At 62.3% G+C, this 20938-nt stretch overlaps 2 protein-coding genes across 4 annotated transcripts in view; both read right to left on the bottom strand.

Moving 5' to 3' along the window:
• Positions 1-12388, bottom strand: part of LOC119712757 (cyclic AMP-dependent transcription factor ATF-7) — a 49509-nt gene extending 37121 nt beyond the window's left edge. For all 3 annotated transcript variants that reach the window (XM_038164375.1, XM_038164374.1, XM_038164371.1), the window contains exons 1-2: positions 12327-12388; positions 3485-3543 (exon numbers count right to left, since the gene is read on the bottom strand). In XM_038164375.1, the coding sequence (XP_038020303.1) occupies positions 3485-3532 (48 nt within the window). In that variant the 5' untranslated portion in view covers positions 3533-3543; positions 12327-12388. The remainder of the gene's footprint in view (positions 1-3484; positions 3544-12326) is intronic.
• A 1154-nt stretch (positions 12389-13542) lies between these two features.
• On the bottom strand, positions 13543-15493 carry ATP5MC2 (ATP synthase membrane subunit c locus 2). Its single transcript, XM_038164217.1, has 5 exons — positions 15425-15493; positions 14942-15022; positions 14436-14507; positions 14010-14170; positions 13543-13708 (listed from the first exon to the last, which is right to left on the bottom strand). Exons 2-5 carry the CDS (start codon positions 14978-14980, stop codon positions 13594-13596), a joined length of 387 nt encoding a protein of 128 aa, XP_038020145.1. The 5' UTR covers positions 14981-15022; positions 15425-15493; the 3' UTR covers positions 13543-13593.
• Between the last annotated feature and the right edge of the window lie 5445 nt (positions 15494-20938).

The following is a 20938-nucleotide window of genomic DNA, read 5'->3' as shown; positions in this document are numbered from 1 at the left end:
AAAGAGAGGGGAAAAAAAATCATTTTCTGGCCTCGTGAAAAGTTCTGGGCTCGGCGTTTCTGGACGCCGCACAAAGCAGCACCTCTGAGCAAGGGTTTAGGGGAATAAATTGGTAAATTAAGGGGGGGTTTAAAAAGCAAACGATTGTCTGAGGAAATGGCCTGGATAACTGGAGCTCTGGAAGGAGGGCTGGAGGGATGATTTGTGTGCCCTGTAAAGGGAAACGCTGCGGAGGGCAGGGCTGGGGAAGCCGTGCTCCCTGCTCAGTATATTCAGTATATTCAATACATTCAATATATTCGATACATTCAGTATATCCAGTATATTCAGTGTATTCAGTATATTCAGTGTATTCAGTGTATTCAGTGTATTCAGTGTATTCAATACTGCAGCCCTGGCGCTGCCCTGGGCAGCAGGAGTGGCCAAACAGGGTCATTAACGGGGAAATTCCTCCCCAAGGATGCCCAGGAGAGCCTGGAGCACCCCAGGGTGGCTCTGCTGGTCCCTGGGGGGCTTTGGGGCCGTTTTCCCAGGGGGGAGACGGAGCCAGACGTGGGGAAACCTCCCGGAGACCCCTGAGGCAGCCAGGAACCCCCCCAGCTCCAGAGCTGTGCGCTGGGTGCCTTAATGAGCCAGCCGAAGGTTTAATTTCCTAATTAATGAGGTGGAGCTGTCCCACTGCACAGAGCTTGGGAACAGCTCCCAGTTCCAACAGCAGTGCCCAAATTCACCCTAACCTCAAGGTTTCATTCCCAATCCCCCCAAACCTGAAGGTTTCATTCCCAAATGAACGAGGTGCCCCCTGCCCAAAGCTGAGCAACACCCCAGTCCGAGCTCTCAGCCCCCAGAGTGGCTGGAACTGACAGCTCTGGGGTGATCAGCAGCACCCAGCACCCGGAACTGAGAGCTTTGGGTGATCAGCAGCACCCAGCACCCGGAACTGAGAGCTCTGGGGAGATCAGCAGCACCCAGCACCCGGAATTGAGAGCTTTGGGTGATCAGCAGCACCCAGCACCCAGAATTGAGACCTTTGGGTGATCAGCAGCACCCAGCACCCGGAACTGAGAGCTTTGGGTGATCAGCAGCACCCAGCACCCAGAATTGAGAGCTCTGGGGAGATCAGCAGCACCCAGAATTGAGAGCTTTGGGGTGATCAGCAGCACCCAGCACTGAGAGCTTTGGGGTGATCAGCAGCACCCAGCACCCAGAGCTTTGGGGTGATCAGCAGCACCCAGCACTGAGAGCTTTGGGGGTGACAGCACCCGCTGGATTTCTCCAGGCAATCCTGGCTCCAGGCTCCCCCTGTGCCTCCCAGGGCCATTCTGGGGGCAGGGGCTGCTCCAGCTCCCCCTGCCCTCCCCGGGGCAGGAACAGCCCCGTTCCCAGCTCGGGGAGTGGGGAATTCTCCACCTGTCCCTGCGGGGAGGCTCCGGACACCCGACCTGGGCTGGGATCTGCAGCTTGCTGCGAGGCAGCTGGACACAGAGCTGGGAGGATCCCAAAATAACACCCCCGGCAGCCCTGGCAACCCCAAACATGTTTACAGCCCGCTGCACCCCCGGCACACGCAGCCGGGCTGCTCGCCTATTTCGGGTGCCCTCCTCGCTGCCCTCAGCAGCTCTTCCTGCATGGAAACAGGGAAAGGAGGGGAAAAGGAGGAGATAAATGAGGAAATAAGGAGGAAAAAGGAGGGAAAAGGAGGGAAAAGGGGTTTAGGGCATAAAAGATGGGGCTGGTGTCAGCTACAGAGGGACGGAAGCAGTTGCTGAGACAAATCACAGTGACCCCAGGACATTCCCCTATCCCATCCCTGCTGGCCCTGCCCTGGATCCCCCATTCCATCCCACGCCATGCCAGCCCCAGATCCCCACGCCATGCCAGCCCCAGATCCCCACGCCATGCCAGCCCCGGATCCCCATCCCACGCCAGCCCTGGATCCCCACGCCATGCCAACCCTGGATCCCCATCCCACGCCAGCCCTGGATGCCCAGGCCAGCCCCGGATCCCCATCCCAAGCCAGCCCTGGATCCCCATCCCATGCCAGCCCTGGATCCCCACGCCAGCCTTGGATCCCCATGCCAGCCCTGGATGCCCACGCCAGCCTTGGATCCCCATCCCATGCCAGCCCTGCCCTGCTCTGAAGGACGTTCTGGGAAAAGCAGGCGCGAGGTCAGGCTGGATCCCCATGAATCACCCCGCTCGGAATTACCAGGATTCCAGCATTTCCATATTAACATGAGGAATTGTCGGAATTACCCATAAGCAGCAGGCTGGAACAGCCAGAGGAGGAAGCAGCCACCTTTATATGTCATTTGTGGGAGATTGTGGGAGATTAAATTTAAATACATTGTTGTTTGCCTTAATTGCTTGTTTGAAGCCGATTTTAGGGCTGTGTGATTGAAGGGCTCACACCATTAAGTGCTCAAACACAGCTAATACATTTTATAAATGGCCTGCACAATTTCACAGGCAAAGAAGTTTCAGATAAAAAGCAGCCTCCCAAAAAAAAAAAAAAAAGAAAAAAAAGAAAAGAAAAAAAAAAAAGAAAAGAGGAAGTTCACCTGCAAGGGGGGAGGGAAGGATCTGGGTGAGGGTCGTGCCACAATGACCAGAAAGCTGGGACACCCTAAATATGTGTTTTTAAACCAGCAGGAGTTCCACGATCCCCCAGTGTCCAGCAGATCCCACTAAACCAGCCCCAGCAGCAATTCCATCATCCCCCAGTTCCTCCCAGTACCAAGTGCCAGGGAGCCCCCGAGCTCAGCTTTGGGACGTTCTCCCTGGAAACAGGAGGAAAAGGGGATGGGAGCAGCGTTCTCCCTGGAAATGGGAGGAAAAGGGGATGGGGAGGTGAGGCCGCAGGAGGATGAGCCTCCCCCACCTCTCTGATCCCAGGAAGCTCCGCAGCAGCTCCAGGGAGGAGGAATTCCCGCGGGGCACGGGAAGAAGCCCATCCCAAAATAGCATTTTGGGGACCATCTCCCGTCACCTGTCACATTCCCAGCTGCTCCAGAGGAGGAACTCGGAGCCTCCTGGCCCTGGAGGGCCGTGGGTTTATCCCCTGGGAGCAGAGCGGGGGCACAGCCCAGGGCAGGCCGTGGCACAGGAGCCAGCCCCGGCCCGGGCGGGTTCTGCTGGCAGCTCCCAGCCAGGGTCTGCACCCCGCAGATCCCGGGGGCTGCTCTTCCCCCAGGATCCCCTGGAAAAGCAGCTCAGAGCGCTCTGATTTGGGGACAGACCCGCCACAGTCCTGTTAAACCAAAATCCCATTCAATCCCAACGCCAAAGCAGCCAAAATCCCATTACACCCCAAAGCCAAAGCAGCCAAAATCCCATGAGACCAAACCCCAACCCCAAAGCCAAAGCAGCCAAAATCCCATGAGACCAAACCCCAACCCCAAAGCCAAAGCAGCCAAAATCCCATTAAACCAAACCCCAAAGCCGCCCAAGCCCCCCGAGCAGCCCCAGCCGGCGCAGGCCGTACCTGTCCGCAGCCCGGGGCGCTGCACACGAAGGGCCTGTCGTCACCCATCCTGCAGCAGCCTGGGGAGCAGAGAAGGGAGAGAAATCCTTAAACAGCCCCCAAACTCCCCAGAGCACCCGCAGGAGCTGCCCCTCTGCTGCGGTGGAATCATCCCAGCCCAGGTTTAGGATTTGGGAGGGACTGGGGGGTTTTTACAGCTGCAAGGGAACCTGGAAAGGTGGGGGAGCTTCCGTGGCTCCAGCGTCACCCAGAGGTGTCACCTCCTGCAGCTCGGTGTCACCTCCTGGGGTGGGGACAATGCGCAGCCCTGCAGAGGGGCAGCAGCACAACGCCCCCAGCACGGCCCCGCTCATCCCCCCTCGGTGTTTTGGGGCTCAGGGAATGTCCTGGGACCCCCGGGGATCCTCAGAGCCAGCCCTGGACCAGCCCAGGAATCCCCCCCACACAAACAAATCAGCAGGGACAGTGGCAATCCACAGAAAACAAAGTGCGAGCGAGCAGCCATCCAATAAATCCACGGCCTCTCTCTGCACCGGTTATATTTTCAATGGGAGAGAACTAAAATTTGTCATTTAATTAATTAAGGGATTATAGGAGTGGTGCTCCGTTTTACAAGGCAATAATCGGGCTCCCCAGTGGGTAAACTACAAGGCTGATGGCAGGGGCAGTTTATCACGGATTACAGCCAAGGATAACAAAACACTCACTCCTATTATGCTACAAGTGAAGCTGTTCTCATTAATAAAAAATAAGAGTAAATAAAGTAAAACCCTCCCCCCCAGTCTCAAACTGGAGAAGCAACGGCCGCCTCGTCCCCGCACTGACACTGTCACAGCAGCATTTCACAAATGTGATAAAGCAAGTGCTGTCCCCTCGGGGGGCTGCTCCGGGGGGCTCCCGGCGCCTCCTGCTCCGAGCGGGGCTGGAATGCCGGGGAGAAGGGCTCGCACTGCAGCCCCGAGGGTTGGTATTTTTAGGAGCTGTGTGAGAAAGAGCTCCAAGAATGTGGCAGGGAGAGCAGCAGGAGCTTCTGCTCCCCGGGAGAGGAATCAATGAGCTGCTGAAATGAACAGAACCGGTGATTTTCTGCCGCAGGAGGCGAATCCTCCCCCCAGCCACGGCAGCGAGGCCCAGAGGCTGATGAGAGGAGCCGTGATCCCACAGAGCACGAGGCTGGGGCTGCGTTTGGGGCTGGATTTATGGAGCCAAACTCCGGGGGCTGTGCAAACAGCAATGGGGATAAATGTCCCTGTCACTGACAGGAATGGGGATAGATGTCCCTGTCACCGACAGGAATGGGGATAGATGTCCCTGTCACCAGCGGCACGGGCTGGCAGCCAAAGCCCTGCCCGGCCCAGGGGGAACAAAGGCACCCAAACAGCAGGAACGGCCCCAGAAATCCCAAAAGCGACACAGGAGGTGGCAGAGCAGGGGACAGCAGCAAGGACAAATGCCACCCAGGCCCTGAGGTGACACCGGAACTCTGGATGGATCCAGCCACTCCTGGCTGTGTCAGGAGAATCCCCCCGTTCCCAAAGCAGGATCCAGCTGTTCCCCTCATTCCCAAAGCAGGATCCAGCTGCCCCAGGAGGATCCCCCCGTTCCCAAAGCAGGATCCAGCTGATCCCCCCATTCCCAAAGCAGGCTCCAGGCGCTCTGGGCTGCGCAGCGCGCGGGATGCGCACGCGTGTGCTCAGATTTATGTCACGTTTAGCCGGGATAAATTCCCTCCATAAATCCTGTCCGGAGGAAGAGGCCGAGGCAGGAGCTGATTGGGTGCTGGCAGCAGCCCCGGGCTGGCATGTCACTGCCGGGATGGGCTTGGCATGCTTTGGGAAGGGGGAAAGGCACACGCAGATGGCTCTGGGGGAGCTCCAGGGGGATTTTCACCCGAGCCAGGCCGGGCTGGGATCCCTGCCCTGCTGACCCACACGGATCACCTGGGCTGGCTGGAAATGCCACCTCCCCAAAGCCCCCGGGCTCCGCTCTCCCTCCAAGGTGCTCCCCACGCCCCTGGGCCCTGCACGGGAGCGGGGTGCGTGGGTGGGGACAGCCCGGTGGCACAGGGTCACACCCAGAGCTGGGCTGGCCTTGGCTCTGTCGCCACAGCCATCCCACCCGGCCTGCCCTCACTCGTCCTGGGATGGGGAAGCTGCTCCAGCTGTGTTGGAGAAGGAGCTGAGGCTGGGAGCCAGGATTTGGCAATCTGAGTCTCTTCTGGCTTGCCAAAGTCAGGAGCAGCTGGCCCCTCGTCCCTGGGGTGTCCCACGCCGCCGTGGCCAGCTGCTCCCTCACTGCAAACCACTTGGGTTTCTGCAGCACCTCAAATCCCCAGGGAAACACCACAAAACAACAAAAATCACCTTTCCCTTAAACCTCAGCGTGAAGGCGGAAGGAACTCCCTGGACCTCAGCCCTGCTGAATGCTGGGCACAGAGCTGGGAAATGCTCTAAAAATAAGGTTCTATTGTTGTCCTGGCACGTGACTGCGCTGCAGGAATGCTGGTGCCCGACACTCGCATCTGGGCACTGCAGGGTGGGCAGGAATGCACTGGGAACTGTACTGGAACTGTACTGGAAGTGCACTGGGAATTGCACTGGGAATACTGCAGGCCCCGAAAAACACTCGTGGGGATGCAGACACTGCTCTGTGCCAGCAGGGATCCCTCTCCAGGACATTTTAGGATATTTTTACAGCAGGATTTCACAAAGCTGTGATAAAGCAAATGCTTTATCCTGGAGATTCCTCTCCAGAACAGATCCCTTTCCAGGACAGATCCTTTCAATAACAGATCCCCCTCCAGCAGGGATCCCTTTTCCAGCTGGGATCACTCTCTCCCCTACCAGCACCACCACAATTCTGGGTTATGCCCGTAAACCATGAGGACAAACTTCACATTAATGTGACCACAAAATTAAAGCTGAGGGCCGCACCAACCACGAAGCAAAACCAGCAAGGCTGCGAGAGCCACCTCCTAAAAATAGGCTCGGCCTGAAGAGGCACAAAACCCGTCTGCTGGCACAGGCTGGGCCAGGGGGAGCTGCAGGAGAGAGGGGCTGTGTCCAGGGAAGGGGCAGGGGGCAGGCAGGGCTCCCCTGGCTCCCTCAGCCCGTCCTCAGGAGCTCCTGGAGCGGGGCAGGGGGCAGGCAGGGCTCCCCTGGCTCCCTCAGCCCACCCTCAGGAGCTCCCGCCTGGGCTCAGCCCGTGCCCTGAGCTGGTGTGGAGAGCAGGAGAGCAGCGATGGAGGGGGACAGAACGAGCTGGCACAAAGGCTGCGTGCTTTTTGGGGCAGTTTGGGCATAAAACCCCATTATGGGGTTGATTCTCAGAGCCCAGCGAGTGCCAGCCCAGCTCCGAGGGGTTAATTCTGAGCCCAGCTCCGTGGGGTTAACTCTGAGCCCAGCGAGTGCCAGCCCAGCTCCGTGGGGTTAACTCCTGGCCAGGCCAGCCCAGCTCCTCTGGGCGGCCCTGCCAGCCCGGGAGCCGTGCCAGGAGCACAAACAAACCCATTCAAACACAAACGGCGCTCCAGGCACCGGCCCAGCCCCGAGCACGGGCAGGGGGAGAGCAGGGAGAGCCACAATAAACGAGATCATTATTGATGGCTGGAGCAGCCTCTGGCTTCCAGGAGAACACACAAACCCCCAGTGCCAGCCCCCGAATCGCTCTGGGGGAGCAGCAGGGAGGGGAGGCAGCCTGACTGCCATTTCCAGCCCGGGAGAAGGAAGCTGTGCCCCTGGGCTGTCCCCCAGGCTGTGCCCCCCAGGATGTCCCCAGGATGTCCCCAGGCTGTGCCCCTGAGCTGTCCCCCAGGCTGTGCCCCAAGACTGTCCCCAGGCTGTGCCCCCCAGGCTGTGCCCCCCAGGCTGTCCCCAGGCTGTCCAGAACCTCCGAGGTTTCCCCTGAAAACTCGAGGAAGGAAGCAGAGTGCTCTGAGGCCGGCCAGAAAAGGCTCCCGTGGTTTTCCTGAGGGCAGTCGTGGCCAGCCCTGAGCTTCCCGAGCCTCGGATGGGCTGGGGTCAGCAGGGCCACCCTGAGAGGGCAGGGACACAGCCCCGTCCTGGCCAGGGCTCGCTGTGCCCTCCGGGTGCCAGCCTGGGGGTGACTGTGAGCGCCATGATCCCCCTCACGCGAGGGAACAACCAACAGCTCGAGCTGTTCCTTCAAAAACCAAGGGAAAAGCGGGAGTGGGGTCCCACCTGCTTTGTGGAGCCAGGCTGGCACCTCATCCCTGCTGCCGTGGGACCTCGGGGTGAGCTGGAGCTGTTGGCACCGGGCTGGGGCTGCTCCCAGGGCTGCTCCAGCCCCCCAGAACGATCTGCACACACCAGGCTGGGGCTGCTCCCAGGGCTGCTCCGGCCCCCCAGAACGATTTGTACACACTGAGCTGCTCCAGGGACTGCTCCAGCCCCCCAGAACGACCTGCACACCCCGGGCTGGGGCTGCTCCAGGTGCTGCTCCTGTCCCCCAGAGCTGTCTGGAGCTGCCCACACCGGGCTGGGGCTGCTCCCAGCGCTGCTCCTGCCCCTCGGGGTGCCCGGAGCTCTCCCCGCCCGGATCCACCCATGGAAATTGCGAAAGACTTTCAGTTTTACAGGGAGAGGCCCCCCCCGGGCGGCTCTTGGGCCCAAACTCCGACTTTCAAGTTATTTTGGGGTGTGAGGGAAGGAGGGAGAGTGTTTGCTTTGCAACCAAAAAGCTGCGAGAGCTTAAAATTGTCGTGTAGGAAAGGAGGCCAAGAGCCCGGGCTATAAAACCTGCTCTGGAGGCACAACACCCTCACGCTTCGTGGGCTTGACAAAGCAAAGCAAACCCAACTGTATAAACTGGAATATTGGCAGGGAATTCGCTGGAAACAAATCCCCCCCAGCCACAGGGTGTTTAACCAGAAGCCTCAGCCAAGTCCCAGCAGCTCCCTCGGGCTGCGCCTTTCTGGGTGTTCGGGCTCCGAGAGGATCCCCAAAAACCTCATCGCCCCAGGGTGCCAGAGATGTGCAAAGCCTCATTTCTTGCTGGGAAGCGCCCTAGAGCAGCCTTGGGGTGCCCCGTTCCTGTCAGGGGCTCTCACCTGGCCCTCAGGTGAGCCCACCGTGGGTCCCGGGGCTCTCCAGGAGCAGAGGGGCTGCAGAGCAACCCCAGGAGCTCTGGGAAGGGACAGGGGCACTGTCACCGTCCTGTCACCGCAAAGCACAGCCAGACACTGACCCCGGCCTCAGCCAGAGCGCCTGGACAGGGATTCGGGAGCGTCTGGGCCCTGCTGGTGGCAGCTGGTGGCTCTGGGACCTTCGGAGCCGCAGGGAAGTCCCTGAGGCCGGAGCAGACTCCAGGAGCTCCGAGTGGTCCCTGGGAGCTCTGAGCATCCCCGAGGAGCTCGTGGCAGCCTCCAGAGCTCCGAGCCACCTCCAGAGCTCCTGGAGCCACCAGACCCGGAGCCTAGGCTGCCCCCAGGGCATGACCTGTGCCTGACCCCGGCACAAAGCACGGCCCCGCAGCCCAAATTGCTCCAGGAAAACCTTTCCTCCCTGAGCAGCGATTTCCCAGGCAGGATCCGGGGTGGCCTCGGCGCCGGGGCGATCCATCTCGGCACTGCCGAGATCTACGGCAGCGCAGGGAAATAATTCAGCTTTACGGGAGGAAGGGAAGGCCTCGAGAGCCGCTGCTCCTCACCCGGCCCGGTAATTACACCAAAGCCGCGGCGGCCTCGCAGAGCGCAGTATTTTACCTCGGAAATGCCTGAGTGACCCAGAAACTGGAGTCCCATTTCCTGAAATTATTTCACCACTTCAGAGCCCTTGTTTCAATGAAAGCTGCTGCAAACGAGGCATGAGAGCCCCGAGCTGAGCTGGAACATATTTTCCCTGCCGACGTGTGTGGATGGTGTGAAGGGAAGAGCAAAGTCAGGGCTGCGAGGAGTGGGAGAGCCTGGGGTGAGAACGAGCACCTCGATAAAAACCCTGCCCACGAACCCAAATAACGGAGCCCCCACAGTGACATACAAACGTTCTGTCCCGCCTGTTATTATCCCATCCCACCCGGGCGCTTCCCTTTATTCAGCTTTCGGAGGCTTTTAGGGTGCCACTGATGCATGAGCCCTAAAAATCCGAGGGGATGGAGAAATGCTCCAGGCAAAAGGGTTTGCAGAAGAGGTCTGCAGAAAGGCCAGGTGCTGCAGCCATGGCTCGAGCTGTGCTCTGGTGGGCAGCAAAGCCCCCATTCCCCCACAGGAGTTCTCAGAACCCCAAGTGGAGCTTTATGGGATGGAGCACCAGCACCCTAAAGAGGTCCTGGCAGGTTTTGGGAACTGGGAGATGCCAAAAAAACAGGGAAAACAAAGGAAAGGTGAGGGATAAGCCCAGGGAAGGGGAGCATCCCTTGGGAATTCCTCAGCACTCCAACCTTTCCTCCCTGGCTGCAGCACAGCTCGGCGCTGAAGGAGGGGGGAAGAGCAGTTTGGGAAATCTGGCCTCGATTCCTAATGCCAGGAATGAGAATAGAAAAAAAGCAGAAGAGAAAAAAAGAAGGGGAAAAAAAAGAAGGGAAAGAAAAAGAAGGCCTGAAGAAAGTCGGAGGATAAATAAATCCAAACAGAGGCGCAGCAGCATCACGTGGGACGCGGCAGAAAACGAGTCCAAAGCCAAAGGCAAGGCAGAGCTCCTTCCCTGGCACACGGAACCACGCCGTGGGCACGGGGCCTGGCCCGGGGAGCCCCAGCCTGGAGCAGCCCCAGCCCGGAGCAGCCCCAGCCCTTCAGCCCCAGCCCTTCCAGTCCCGGCTGCCTCGCCCGGGATGCTGCCAGCAGCTCCCAGGGTTACTCTCCAGGCCGTTCCCCTCCTCAGGAGGGGCACTAAAGCTCAGCTGGACCCCACCCCGCTGGGGCTTCCTCTCTCCAAGTTCCCCATTTCCCAATGCCAGGGGGATTCCCATCCCAAACTCCCCTGGGTTCCACCCTCCGGCCCGGCTCACGGGGATTTTGGAAGAAAGGGGAATAAAGACATGAATCAGGGGCTGGAATTGAGTTTTAGCCACATCCTTGACTTGGCCGTGTCTCTCCAGGGATCCCACGGACTGCCAGACCTGCCCCGAGCAGGGAGAACTCCTGCACCTGCCCAGGTGGGCTCAGCGCCTCTGGCAGCGCCTGGCACCTGCAGCTGAACCCCAACGCACCACAGGGAGCTGCTGGGAAACGGGACAGCCCTGGGGAATAAGGAACCTCGAGAAAGCAGAAATAAAACAGAAACGCACGTCAGAGACGAGCCCCGGGCAGGGCGAAAGAGGAATCTCGAGAGGGAGGGCTGGCATTCCCAAATTTGTGCGCAGCCTTTTCCTGCTCCGAGAGAGCCTGGCTCTGCTGCACAGCCAGGAAAACACAGACAAATCCTGGGAAAGGCTGAAATCCCCGGTGGACACAACCCCTGGGGCTCGCCAGGGTGTCCCACAGCTCAGGATCACCAGGGCACCCAAAACCAAGAACTCTTCCACAGGAAAAGGGCCGGTTTTGGGTTCCCAAAGCAGGCAGGCCTTTGGGAGAGCGACTGCCCACTGAAACCCCAGCGGAGCCACAGCAGCAGGACCAAAACCCTTTCCTGAGCGGCGCTGAGCCCTCCTGGGGTGGAACCGGAGCAGGGCTTGGCCCCGGGGCTGAAACGAGCCCCGTGAGGGAGCAGAGGTGGGACCCTGCCCCAAGGAGCCGCTGCTCCGAGCCCCTGTGCCCACCCTGGACACTGCAGCTGCTCCTGGCTCTGCTGAGAGACCCCCACCACAGAACCCCCCGGCCCAGCCAGGCTCTCCCCAGAGCTGTGTAAGGGACAGCTCCTCGGGAAGCATCCTGCCCAGAGCTGGAGCACCCCACGGGGATAAACGGGAATTCCTGCAGTCCACACGGATAACCCGGAATGCCCAGAGGGACAGGGACAGAGGGGACAGCTCCTGAGCCAGGCACTCCCTGCCTCCCCAGCGCGGATCCCACCTGCCCGGGAAGGTGCGGTGCAGGTGAGCCCCGCTGCCGCCAGCCCCCAGCCCAGCCCTCAATTCCTGACGGAGAACAAACTCCCTCAACTCCAGCTGCTGATGCGTGCCCCTTCTGCTGCTGCCTTCCCCAGGGCCGGGCCAGGCACCCACCCCCAGCTCCCCCAGCGCTGCCCAGGGGCTCCTGCAGCCCCTGCCCACCCCTGGGAGGAGGGATCCCCAGATCCCACCGGATCCCCCTGGATCCCCCGACAGCCCCTCCCCACCCCTGGGAGGAGGGATCCCCGCATCCCCCTGGATCCCCCCTGGATCCCCCGACAGCCCCTCCCCATCCCTGGGAGGAGGGATCCCCGCATCCCCCTGGATCCCCCGACAGCCCTTCCACATCACCATTCGGGGCTCCCCTGTGCCCCTCACAGCCCCCTCCCCAATCCGGGGCTCCCCTGTGCCCCTCACAGCCCCCTCCCCATTCGGGGCTCCCCTGTGCCCCTCACAGCCCCCTCCCCATTCGGGGCTCCCCTCAGCCCCTCACAGCCCCCTCCCCATTCGGGGCTCCCCCGGCACCGCCCGGGCCCCTCGCTGCCCCTCGGCCCCGCCCCGGGGCGGGGCTTGGCGGCATAGCGGCGCCCCCCTCGCGCGCCATTGGCCGCCGCGCCCGCCGCTCAGGGGCTGCGTGCGACGCGATTGGCCGGGGCGCGCTGTCACTCAGCGCGGGGGCGGGGCGGGCGGAGCCGCCGCCGCACGAAAACTCGGGGAGAGTTGTGGGGGGAGGGGCCGGCCGGGGCTCCCGCCGCCCCCCCGGAGCCGCCCCGCCGCCGCCGCCGCCGCGGAACCGTTCGGGGCGGCCCCGCTCCCGCCGCGCCGGCGCCGCCGTTACCTGAGGGAGCCGGGCCGGGTCCTCGCGCTGGCGCCGCTCGCGCTGGGGCTCCCGCCGCCCCCCCCGCCCCGCGCGCCAGGCTCTCGCGAGACCCGTGGGGAGCTAACGGCGCGGCGGCCAATGGGACCCTCCGGGGGCGGGGCCGCAACGGCGAAGAGGCGTGGCTCCCATACACAGTGGGCGTGGTCAGCGATAGGCCCCGCCCGGGAGGCCCCGCGGGGACCGCGACACGTGCGGAGAGGGGACAACGGGGGACAGCCCGGGACACACCCGGGACAGCCTCGGGACAGCCCGGGACAGCCACGGGACAGCCCCGGGACAGCCCGGGACAGCCTCGGGACAGCCCGGGACAGCCCCGGGACACCCCCGGGACAGCCTGGGACAGCCTGGGACACCCCCGGGACACACCCGGAACAGCCTCGGGACAGCCCGGACAGCCCAGAACAGCCCGGGACAGCCTCGGGACAGCCTCGGGACAGCCCGGGACACCCGCGGGACAGCCCGGGACAGCCTCGGGACAGCCCGGGACACCCGCGGGACAGCCCGGGACACACCCGGGACACACCCGGGACAGCCTCGGGACAGCCCGGACAGCCCAGGACAGCCCGGGACAGCCTCGGGACAGCCCGGGACACCCCCGGGACAGCCCGGGACAGCCTCGGGACAGCCCGGGACAGCCCGGGAGAGCCCCGGGACAGCCTCGGGACAGCCCGGGACAGCCTCGGGACACCCCCGGGACAGCCCGGGACAGCCCTGGAACAGCCCCGGGACAGCCCGGGACAGCCCGGGACACCGCCGGCTCACAGGCACGCCCCCAGTCCCGGGCACGGCCGGGCCCGGGCCTCTGGCACACCCCAAAGCCAGGACACGGCTGGCACTGTCCCCCGTACCACAGCAGTCACACCCCGGTCACACCCCGGTCACACCCCGGTCACACCCTGCTCCCCGCTCCGGCCCCGGCCAGCCCCGCAGCCCCTCCCGGCCCCGGTGTCCCGCAGGGACAGATGGCGGTGGCAGCAGGGTGGCAGCCAGAGTGGCAGCAGGGTGGCAGCAGGGTGGCACCCAGGAGCTCCCGGGCATCAGCGATGTCCCCGTCCCCTTGGGGGACTCCGCCCAGAGGGGACCCCGCCACCTCCCCGGGGTGATGCTGCGGGCACAGACCCAGCTGCAGACAGGTGACACCAGCCAGGGCCACCAAGGAGACACGAGCAGCCCAGACTGTCACCGAACCGTCTTTATTGCCCGTCCGTGGCTGTCACCGCGCCGGTCACATGGCGAAGAGGATGAGGAAGGCCACCATGAGGCAGAAGAGCCCCATGGCCTCGGACAGGGCGAAGCCCAGGATGGCGTAGGAGAAGAGCTGCTGCTTCAGCGACGGGTTCCTACGGGAGCGGGGTCGGGGACACGGCCACCTCGGTCCCCGTCCCCTCCCAGAGCCCCCTGTCCCCCTGGAGCCCCTTGTCCCTTCACAGCCCCCTGTCCCCCCCAAGTCACCGGTACCCCCGGACGCCCTGGCCCCCCAAAGGCCCCCATCCCCTGAGTCACTGTTCACCCCTGTCCCCCCTGTGCTCCTGTCCCCCACAGTCCCCTGCCACCCCCGTCCCCTCCCAGACCCCCTGTCCCTCCTGTCCCCCCTGTCCCCTGTTCCCCCTGTCCCCTGTCCCCTGTCCCTGCCCAGCCCACCTGGCGTAGCCGATGATGAGGCTCCCGAACACGGTGCCGATGCCCGCCCCGGACCCGGCCACCCCCACGGTGGCGGCCCCGGCCCCGATGAACTTGGCGGCCGTGTCGATGTCCCGGAGGGCAGCGCCCGTCCCCAGGGCCCGGGGGGCGCCCGGCCGCACCTGGGGGCGGGGACGGGCTGGCTGGGGCCACCTCGGTGTCCCCTGGGGCTTGGTCACAGCCCGGGACACTGACCCCGGGACACTGACCCCAGGACACTGACCCCAGGGACACTGACCCCTGGGGACATGGACACTGACCCCAGGACACTGACCCCTGGGGACATGGGGACACGGTCACTGCCCGGGACACTGACCCCGGGACACTGACCCCTGGGGACATGGGGACACGGTCACTGCCCAGCCCCGCCCAGCCCAGGTGCGTTACCTGCTCCGGCCGCGCCTCGGGGCCGCTCAGCGCCAGGGGCTGGCCCAGCAGAGCCCGCGGGCCCCTCCTCACCTGCGGGGCACACACCCAGCTCACCTGGGGACACCGGGGGACACTGGGGGGACACCACCCTGGGCTCCCCCAGAGCCCCCCAGGGCCACCGCTGCCACCCCCAGCCACTCTCGGGGTGTCCCCGGGACAGCGGCACCGGCAGAGGGGCCGTCCTTGTCCCCCGTGCCAGGGGACACCGAGAGCCCAGCCCGACCCAGCCCAGCCCGGTGGCACTGCCAGCGCTGTCCCCTCCAGGTGAGCGGTGACCCGCGGCTGTGTCACCGAGCCCTGTCACCGCCCCCCTTGCAACCCGCCCAGAGTGTCCCCGAGGGCCACACGGCACCCCCAGCCCGGCCTGCGGGACAGGGGACCACAGGGGACAGGGCACAGGGCACAGGGGACAGGGGACAGGGCACGGGGACAGGGGACAGGGCACAGGGGCTGGCACTACTCACAAGAGCAGGGGCCGAGATGAACTTGGAGCAGGTGAGCATGGCGAGGACGGAGGGACACGGGGACACGGCCGAGGGACACGGCTGAGGGGACACAGGGGACGTGGCTGAGGGGACACGGGTGGGACACGGCCGAGGGGAAACCGGTGAGGGGACACAGGGGGACATGGCAGAGTGATACGAGTGGGACACAGGGGACACGGATGGGACAGGGCTGAGGGGACACAGTGGCACGCAGGGGGCACGAGTGGGACACGGGCACACACGGGAGGGGCAGGGCGCGTCGCTGTCACCCAGGTGGCCCCTCCCGGCAGCGGCACTTTGGGGACAGGGACGGAGGCGCTGCTGCAGGTGTCCCCCGCGGCGGCGGAGCGCAGCTCCCGAGGCCGCCGGGCTCTCGGGCCCAGCCTGGGGGGCTCTCGGTGTCCCGGGGCTCTCGGTGTCCCCGGGCTCTCGGTGTCCCCCCGCTCCGTCCCCCGCTCTCACCGGGCTCCGCCGGGCAGGTCGCGGCCGCTCCGTGTGCGCGCGCGCGCCGGGGGAGGGGCTGCGGCCGCGCGCGGCGCCCCCTGCCGGACGGGAGGACTCGGAGCGGCGCGGGGGGCGGGGCCTGGGCGGGGGTGGGCGGGGCGAAAGCGCGCGCGCCCTCTGGCGGGAAAACGGGGGAGCGCAGGTGTGCGCACCTGGGGCGGGAGCGACACGGGGGGGACACCTGTGCGCGTGTGACACCGCGAGTGTCCCCACCGTGCCCCCACCGTGTCCCCACCGTGTCCCCACCGTGCCCCCACCGTGCCCCCGGGGCTGCAGGGAGGGCGCAGTGTCATCTCCAGGTGCTGTGTCCCCCTCCCGGCTGCAGTGTCCCCTGCCAGGACTATGGCCCCCCCCACAATGGCGTGTCTCCCCCACCTTGGGGACACTGCCACCCCCCAGGTTCTGTCACCCCCCCCCCCCCTTGGGGACACTGTCCCCGCCCCCCCCGCCTTGGGGACACTGCCAACCCCCTGTGCTGTCACCCCCCCTTGGGGACACTGCCACCCCGCTGTCCTGTGTCACCCCCCCGGTGCTGTCACCCCCCCTTGGGGACACTGCCACCCCCCCGCCCCGTGCTGTCCCCCCCGTTGGGGACACTGCCACTGCCAGCCGCGGCTCTCTGGCGGCGCTGCTGCCGTCAGGGCCATTAATTAAAGCAGGGCGATAATTAACGGCCATTAGCGGGAAATCAATGACGAGGAGCCGCGACTGGGGGGGCTCCGGCTCCGGCGGGGGGGACCCCAAACCCCGGCCCTCCCCGGCACCGCGGGGTCCCCGTGAGCCCCGGGGACACGGGCGACATCAGCGCCGGGAGGGGACACGATTCCCGGGGTGGGCGCGGGGGTTTGGGAGAATTTCGGGGGTTTGGGATCGGGGGGAGCGCTGCTGGCAGCGCCGGCCCCGTCCTGCGGCCCCAAAGCCGATTCCCAATCCCTGATTCCCAATTCCCCATTCCCGGTTCCCAGCCCCGAATTCCCAATCCTAAATTCCCAATTCCCAATCCCTGATTCCCAATTCCCCATTTCCGATTCCCAATCCCCAGCCCCGAATTCCCAATCCCTGGTTCCCAATTCCCAATCCCCAGTTCCCAACCCCCAATTGCCAATCCTCAATTCCCAATTCTCAGCCCCAGATCCCCAGTCCCCAATCCCCGATTCCCGATCCCGAATTCCACAGCAGGATCCCATCCGAGGCTCCATTTTTATTCATTTTTATTCATTTTTATTCATTTTTATTCATTTTTGTTCCCATTCCAGCCCATTAAACCGGCGCGGCTGCGGGGGGGAGGGGACACGAGGGGACAACCGCAGCCCCAGCTCTGCCCCCAACCCCCCCCACCACTGTCCCCAAACCCCGAATCCCCCCAAACCCCCCAATGTCCCCAAACCCCCCCAATGTCCCCAATGTCCCCAAACCCCCCCAATGTCCTCAAATCCCTCCAGTGTCCCCAAACCCCCCGTTTCCCCCGCTGCCCCGCGTTGCGGTGCTGTCCCCCGGTGTCCCCCGCTGTCCCCCGGTGTCGCCGCGCCCCGTTGGTCGCCGGTGCCCGGGGCAGGGCAGGGGGGGCGCGGCCGGGGCGGTTTCCGTGGCAGCGGGAGCGGAGCCCGGCGGGGCCCGGCGGGGCATTGGCCTGCACCGAGAAACCCCGAGAGCGCGGGGGGAGAGCCCGGCGGGGGGACACCGGCCAAGGGCGACGAGAGGGAGCCCGGCCCCGGGAGGCAGAAATCCCTTTTTTTCCCCATTTTTTTCCCATTTTCCCCCCATTTTTCCCCTTTCCCCCCCACATTTTTCCCTTTTATTTTTCTTTTTTTCTCTTTTTTTTTCCGCTTTCCCCCCACATTTTCCCCCTCTCCTTTCCCCCATTTTTCCCCTTTTCTTTTCTTTCCTTCCTTCCTTCCTTCCTTCCTTCCTTCCTTCCTTCCTTCCTTCCTTCCTTCCTTCCTTCCTTCCTTCCTTCCTTCCTTCCTTCCTTCCTTCCTTCCTCCCTTCCTCCCTTCCTTCCTCCCTCCCTCCCTTCCCCCCAAAACCCCAAACACCTTCCCACCCCTCAAACCCCAAAATCCCCCCAAAATTCAAATTTCCCCCCAAAATCCCAGCTAACCCCCCAAAATCCCAATTTCCCCCCCTAAATCGCAGCTATTCCCCCGAAACCCCGAATATCCCCCCGAAACCCCAATTTCCCTCCCCCCAAACCCCGATTTCCCCCCAAAATCGCGCTTCCCCTCCTCCTCCTCCCGCTGCCGGGCGCAGGAGGTGAAGCCTCCGCCGAGCCGGGCCCTGGCCCTGCCATCCATCATTTTTATTTCCCGCTGTAACTGACAAATTGTTCCCTATTTTATTTCCATCCCTCCAGGCGCGGGGGGGCTGCGGATGGGATTTTTTTTTTCCCCTTTTTATTCCCCCCCCTCTTTTTTTTTTTTTTAATTTTATTTTTCGGTTCTACCTCGGAAAGAAAAGAAAAAAAAATAAAAATAAAAAAAAAAAAGAGTCGTAAAAGCCAATGATAAAATAAAAAAATCCCAGCGCAAACAAGCCCCAAGCAGCGGCGCGCTGGTAATGAGCACCGCAGAGAGGCTCCATAAACTGCCGGGCAGAATCTCCCACCCCAAAATCCCCTTTTATTGCCTCAAAACCGCCGGGGGAGAATTCTGCCTCCCCCAGCAGGTGCAGCCGCCCCCAAACCCCGCTTGCTCCCCCCAAAAGCGGCGCTGCTGCGGCTGGGAAAGGGAAAAAATTACAATTAAAAAAAAATCTGATTTTTTCTCGGTTTTTCCCATGCGGAACTCGGCTTTTTCTCCTGAAAATCCCCGTTTCCAGCGGGGTTTTAATTGTCTTTGAAAAGGTCAGGAAATGTTCCTTCCCGCAGGTTCCATCCCGTTATTGATTCCTCCCGGGAGGAGCCGGCGCTGCCGGCTGCAAAAAAAATCCATAAAATTCAAAAGAAATGGGGAAAAAAATCCCATTTTCCCCCTCTTTTTTTCCCTGCTCTGAAATCCCCGTGGCTCCCTGCGCTGCTCCGGGTGCTTCTGCCCCAAATCCCGGAGTTCTGCCCCAAATCCCGGAGTTCTGCCCCAAATCCCGGGCTTTTGCCCCAGTTCCCGGGTTTTTGCCCCAATTCCTGGGTTTTTGCCCCAACTCCTGGGCTTTTGCCCCATTTTCTGCCCCTTTTTGGGGTCACTCCTGGCGTGGGCTCGGCCTCCACTCGCTGGGGTGTCCTTTTGGGGGAAATTCACGTTTTTGGGGGCAAACTCTCACTTTTGGGGAGGGCAATTTGCCTTTTTTGGGGGGGAAATTCTCATTTTTTGGGGGAAATTGTCCCTTTTGGTGGCCCAGTCTCCGCTCTCGGTGGCCCCAGGAGCCCCCCGGCCCCTCGGGCGCAGTTTTGGGTGGAAATCCCTCATTTCCCGCCCTGAAACCCCAAATCCCGAGGGACAAATTTTAAAATTCCCCTTGCCCCATCCCTGCTCGGCGGGGGGCTTTCCCCTCCCTGATCCCGCATTTTATGATTTTTGTGGGATTTTGAGGGATTTTAAGGGATTTTGAGGGATTTTTATGATATTCTGAGGGATTTTTGTGGGATTTCGAGGGATTTAAAGGGATTTTGTGGGGTTTTCATGGCATTTGGTGCGATTTTTAGGCGATTTTGAGGGATTTTTATGATCACTTGAGGGATTTTTGTGAGATTTTTGCGGGATTTTTAGGGGTTTTTATGGAATTTTGTGGGATTTTTTGTAGGATTTGGTGGGATTTTGAGGGATTTTTATGGGATGTTTGAGGGATTTTGGCAGGGTTCGGCAGAGTTCGGCAGAGTTCGGCAGAGTTCGGCAGAGTTCGGCAGAATTCGGCAGAGTTCGGCAAGGTTCGGAAGGGTTCGGCTGCAAGGCGCGGCGCGGGCGCTAGGGGGCGCGATGGCAGCGCCGAGCGGCGGCCGCGGCTGCAGCGGAACGGCCCCGAACGGCACGGAACGGCCCGGAACGGCCCGGAACGGCTCGGAACGGCCTGGAATGGCTCGGAACGGCCCGGAACGGCCCCGAACGGCTCGGAACGGCCCGGAACGGCCCCGAACGGCCCGGAACGGCCCCGAACGGCCCGGAACGGCTCTGAACGGCTCGGAACGGCTCGGAACGGCCCGGAACGGCCCCGAACGGCCCCGAACGGCCCCGAACGGCCCGGAACGGCTCTGAACGGCTCGGAACGGCCCGGAACGGCTCTGAACGGCTCGGAACGGCCCCGAACGGCACGGAACGGCCCAAAATGCGGGGCAGGGCGGGCAGGGGCTGGGACTGAGGGTCTGGAGTTTGGGGAGGGGTTTGGGGAGGGATTTGGGGTCTGAGGGGTTTGGGGTTTGGGGTGGGATTTGTGATTTAGGGAGGGGTTTGGGGTCTGAGGGGTTTGGGGTTTGGGGTGGGATTTGTGATTTAGGGAGGGGTTTGGGGTCTGAGGGGTTTGGGGTCCGAGGGGTTTGTGATTTGGGGAGGGGTTTCGGGTTTGGGGAGGGATTTGGGGTCTGAGGAGTTTGGGGCCTGAGGGGTTCGGGATCTGAGGGGTTTGGGGTCTGAGGGGTTTGGGGTTTGGGGAGGGATTTGGGGTTTGGGGAGGGATTTGGGGTTCGGGGAGGCCCGAAAACCAGGCCCTGAAGGGTAAAACCGAGCTTTAAGGGAGTAAAACCCAGCCTTGAAAGGATGAAACCGAGCCCCAAGGGGATCCAACTGAGCGTGGGCTCGCTGATAAGGTTCAGTGACAAGGATCGCTGATAAGGATCAGCGATAAGGCTCAGTGACAAGGATCAATGACAAGGATCAATGATAAGGCTCGGGGATAAGGTTCAGTGACAAAGATCCTGACAAGGATCGCTGATAAGGATCAGTGATAAGGATAAATGATAAGGATCAGTGACAAGGATCGCCGATAAAGATCCTGACAAGGCTCAGTGATAAGGATCGGTGACAAGGATCAATGACAAGGATCAGTGATAAGGATCAGTGACAAGGATCGGTGACAAGGATCAATGACAAGGATCAATGACAAGGATCGCTGATAAGGATCAATGATAAGGATCAGTGACAAGGATCGGTGACAAGGATCGGTGACAAGGATCAGTGACAAGGATCGCTGATAAGGATCAATGATAAGGATCAGTGACAAGGATCAGTGACAAGGATCGGTGACAAGGATCAATGACAAGGATCAGTGATAAGGATCAGTGATAAGGATCGGTGATAAGGATCAATGATAAGGATCGCTGATAAGGATCAATGATAAGGATCAGTGACAAGGATCGGTGACAAGGATCGGTGACAAGGATCGCTGATAAGGCTCCTGACAGGGCTCAGCGATAAGCGCTGCCCCGAGATAACAAAGCCCCGGTGCATCAGCAGCGCTCGGTTCCCGAGCCCGGGGCCGCTCTCCGTGAGCCGCGATCAATCTTTTCCAGCTCTCCCCGTGCCCCTGCCCGGCAGAACCGGAGCGGGG

This window comes from Motacilla alba, chromosome 29 (assembly GCF_015832195.1).
Source record: "Motacilla alba alba isolate MOTALB_02 chromosome 29, Motacilla_alba_V1.0_pri, whole genome shotgun sequence".
Classification (NCBI taxonomy): domain Eukaryota; kingdom Metazoa; phylum Chordata; class Aves; order Passeriformes; family Motacillidae; genus Motacilla; species Motacilla alba.
This window is presented reverse-complemented; position numbering and strand designations above follow the sequence as displayed.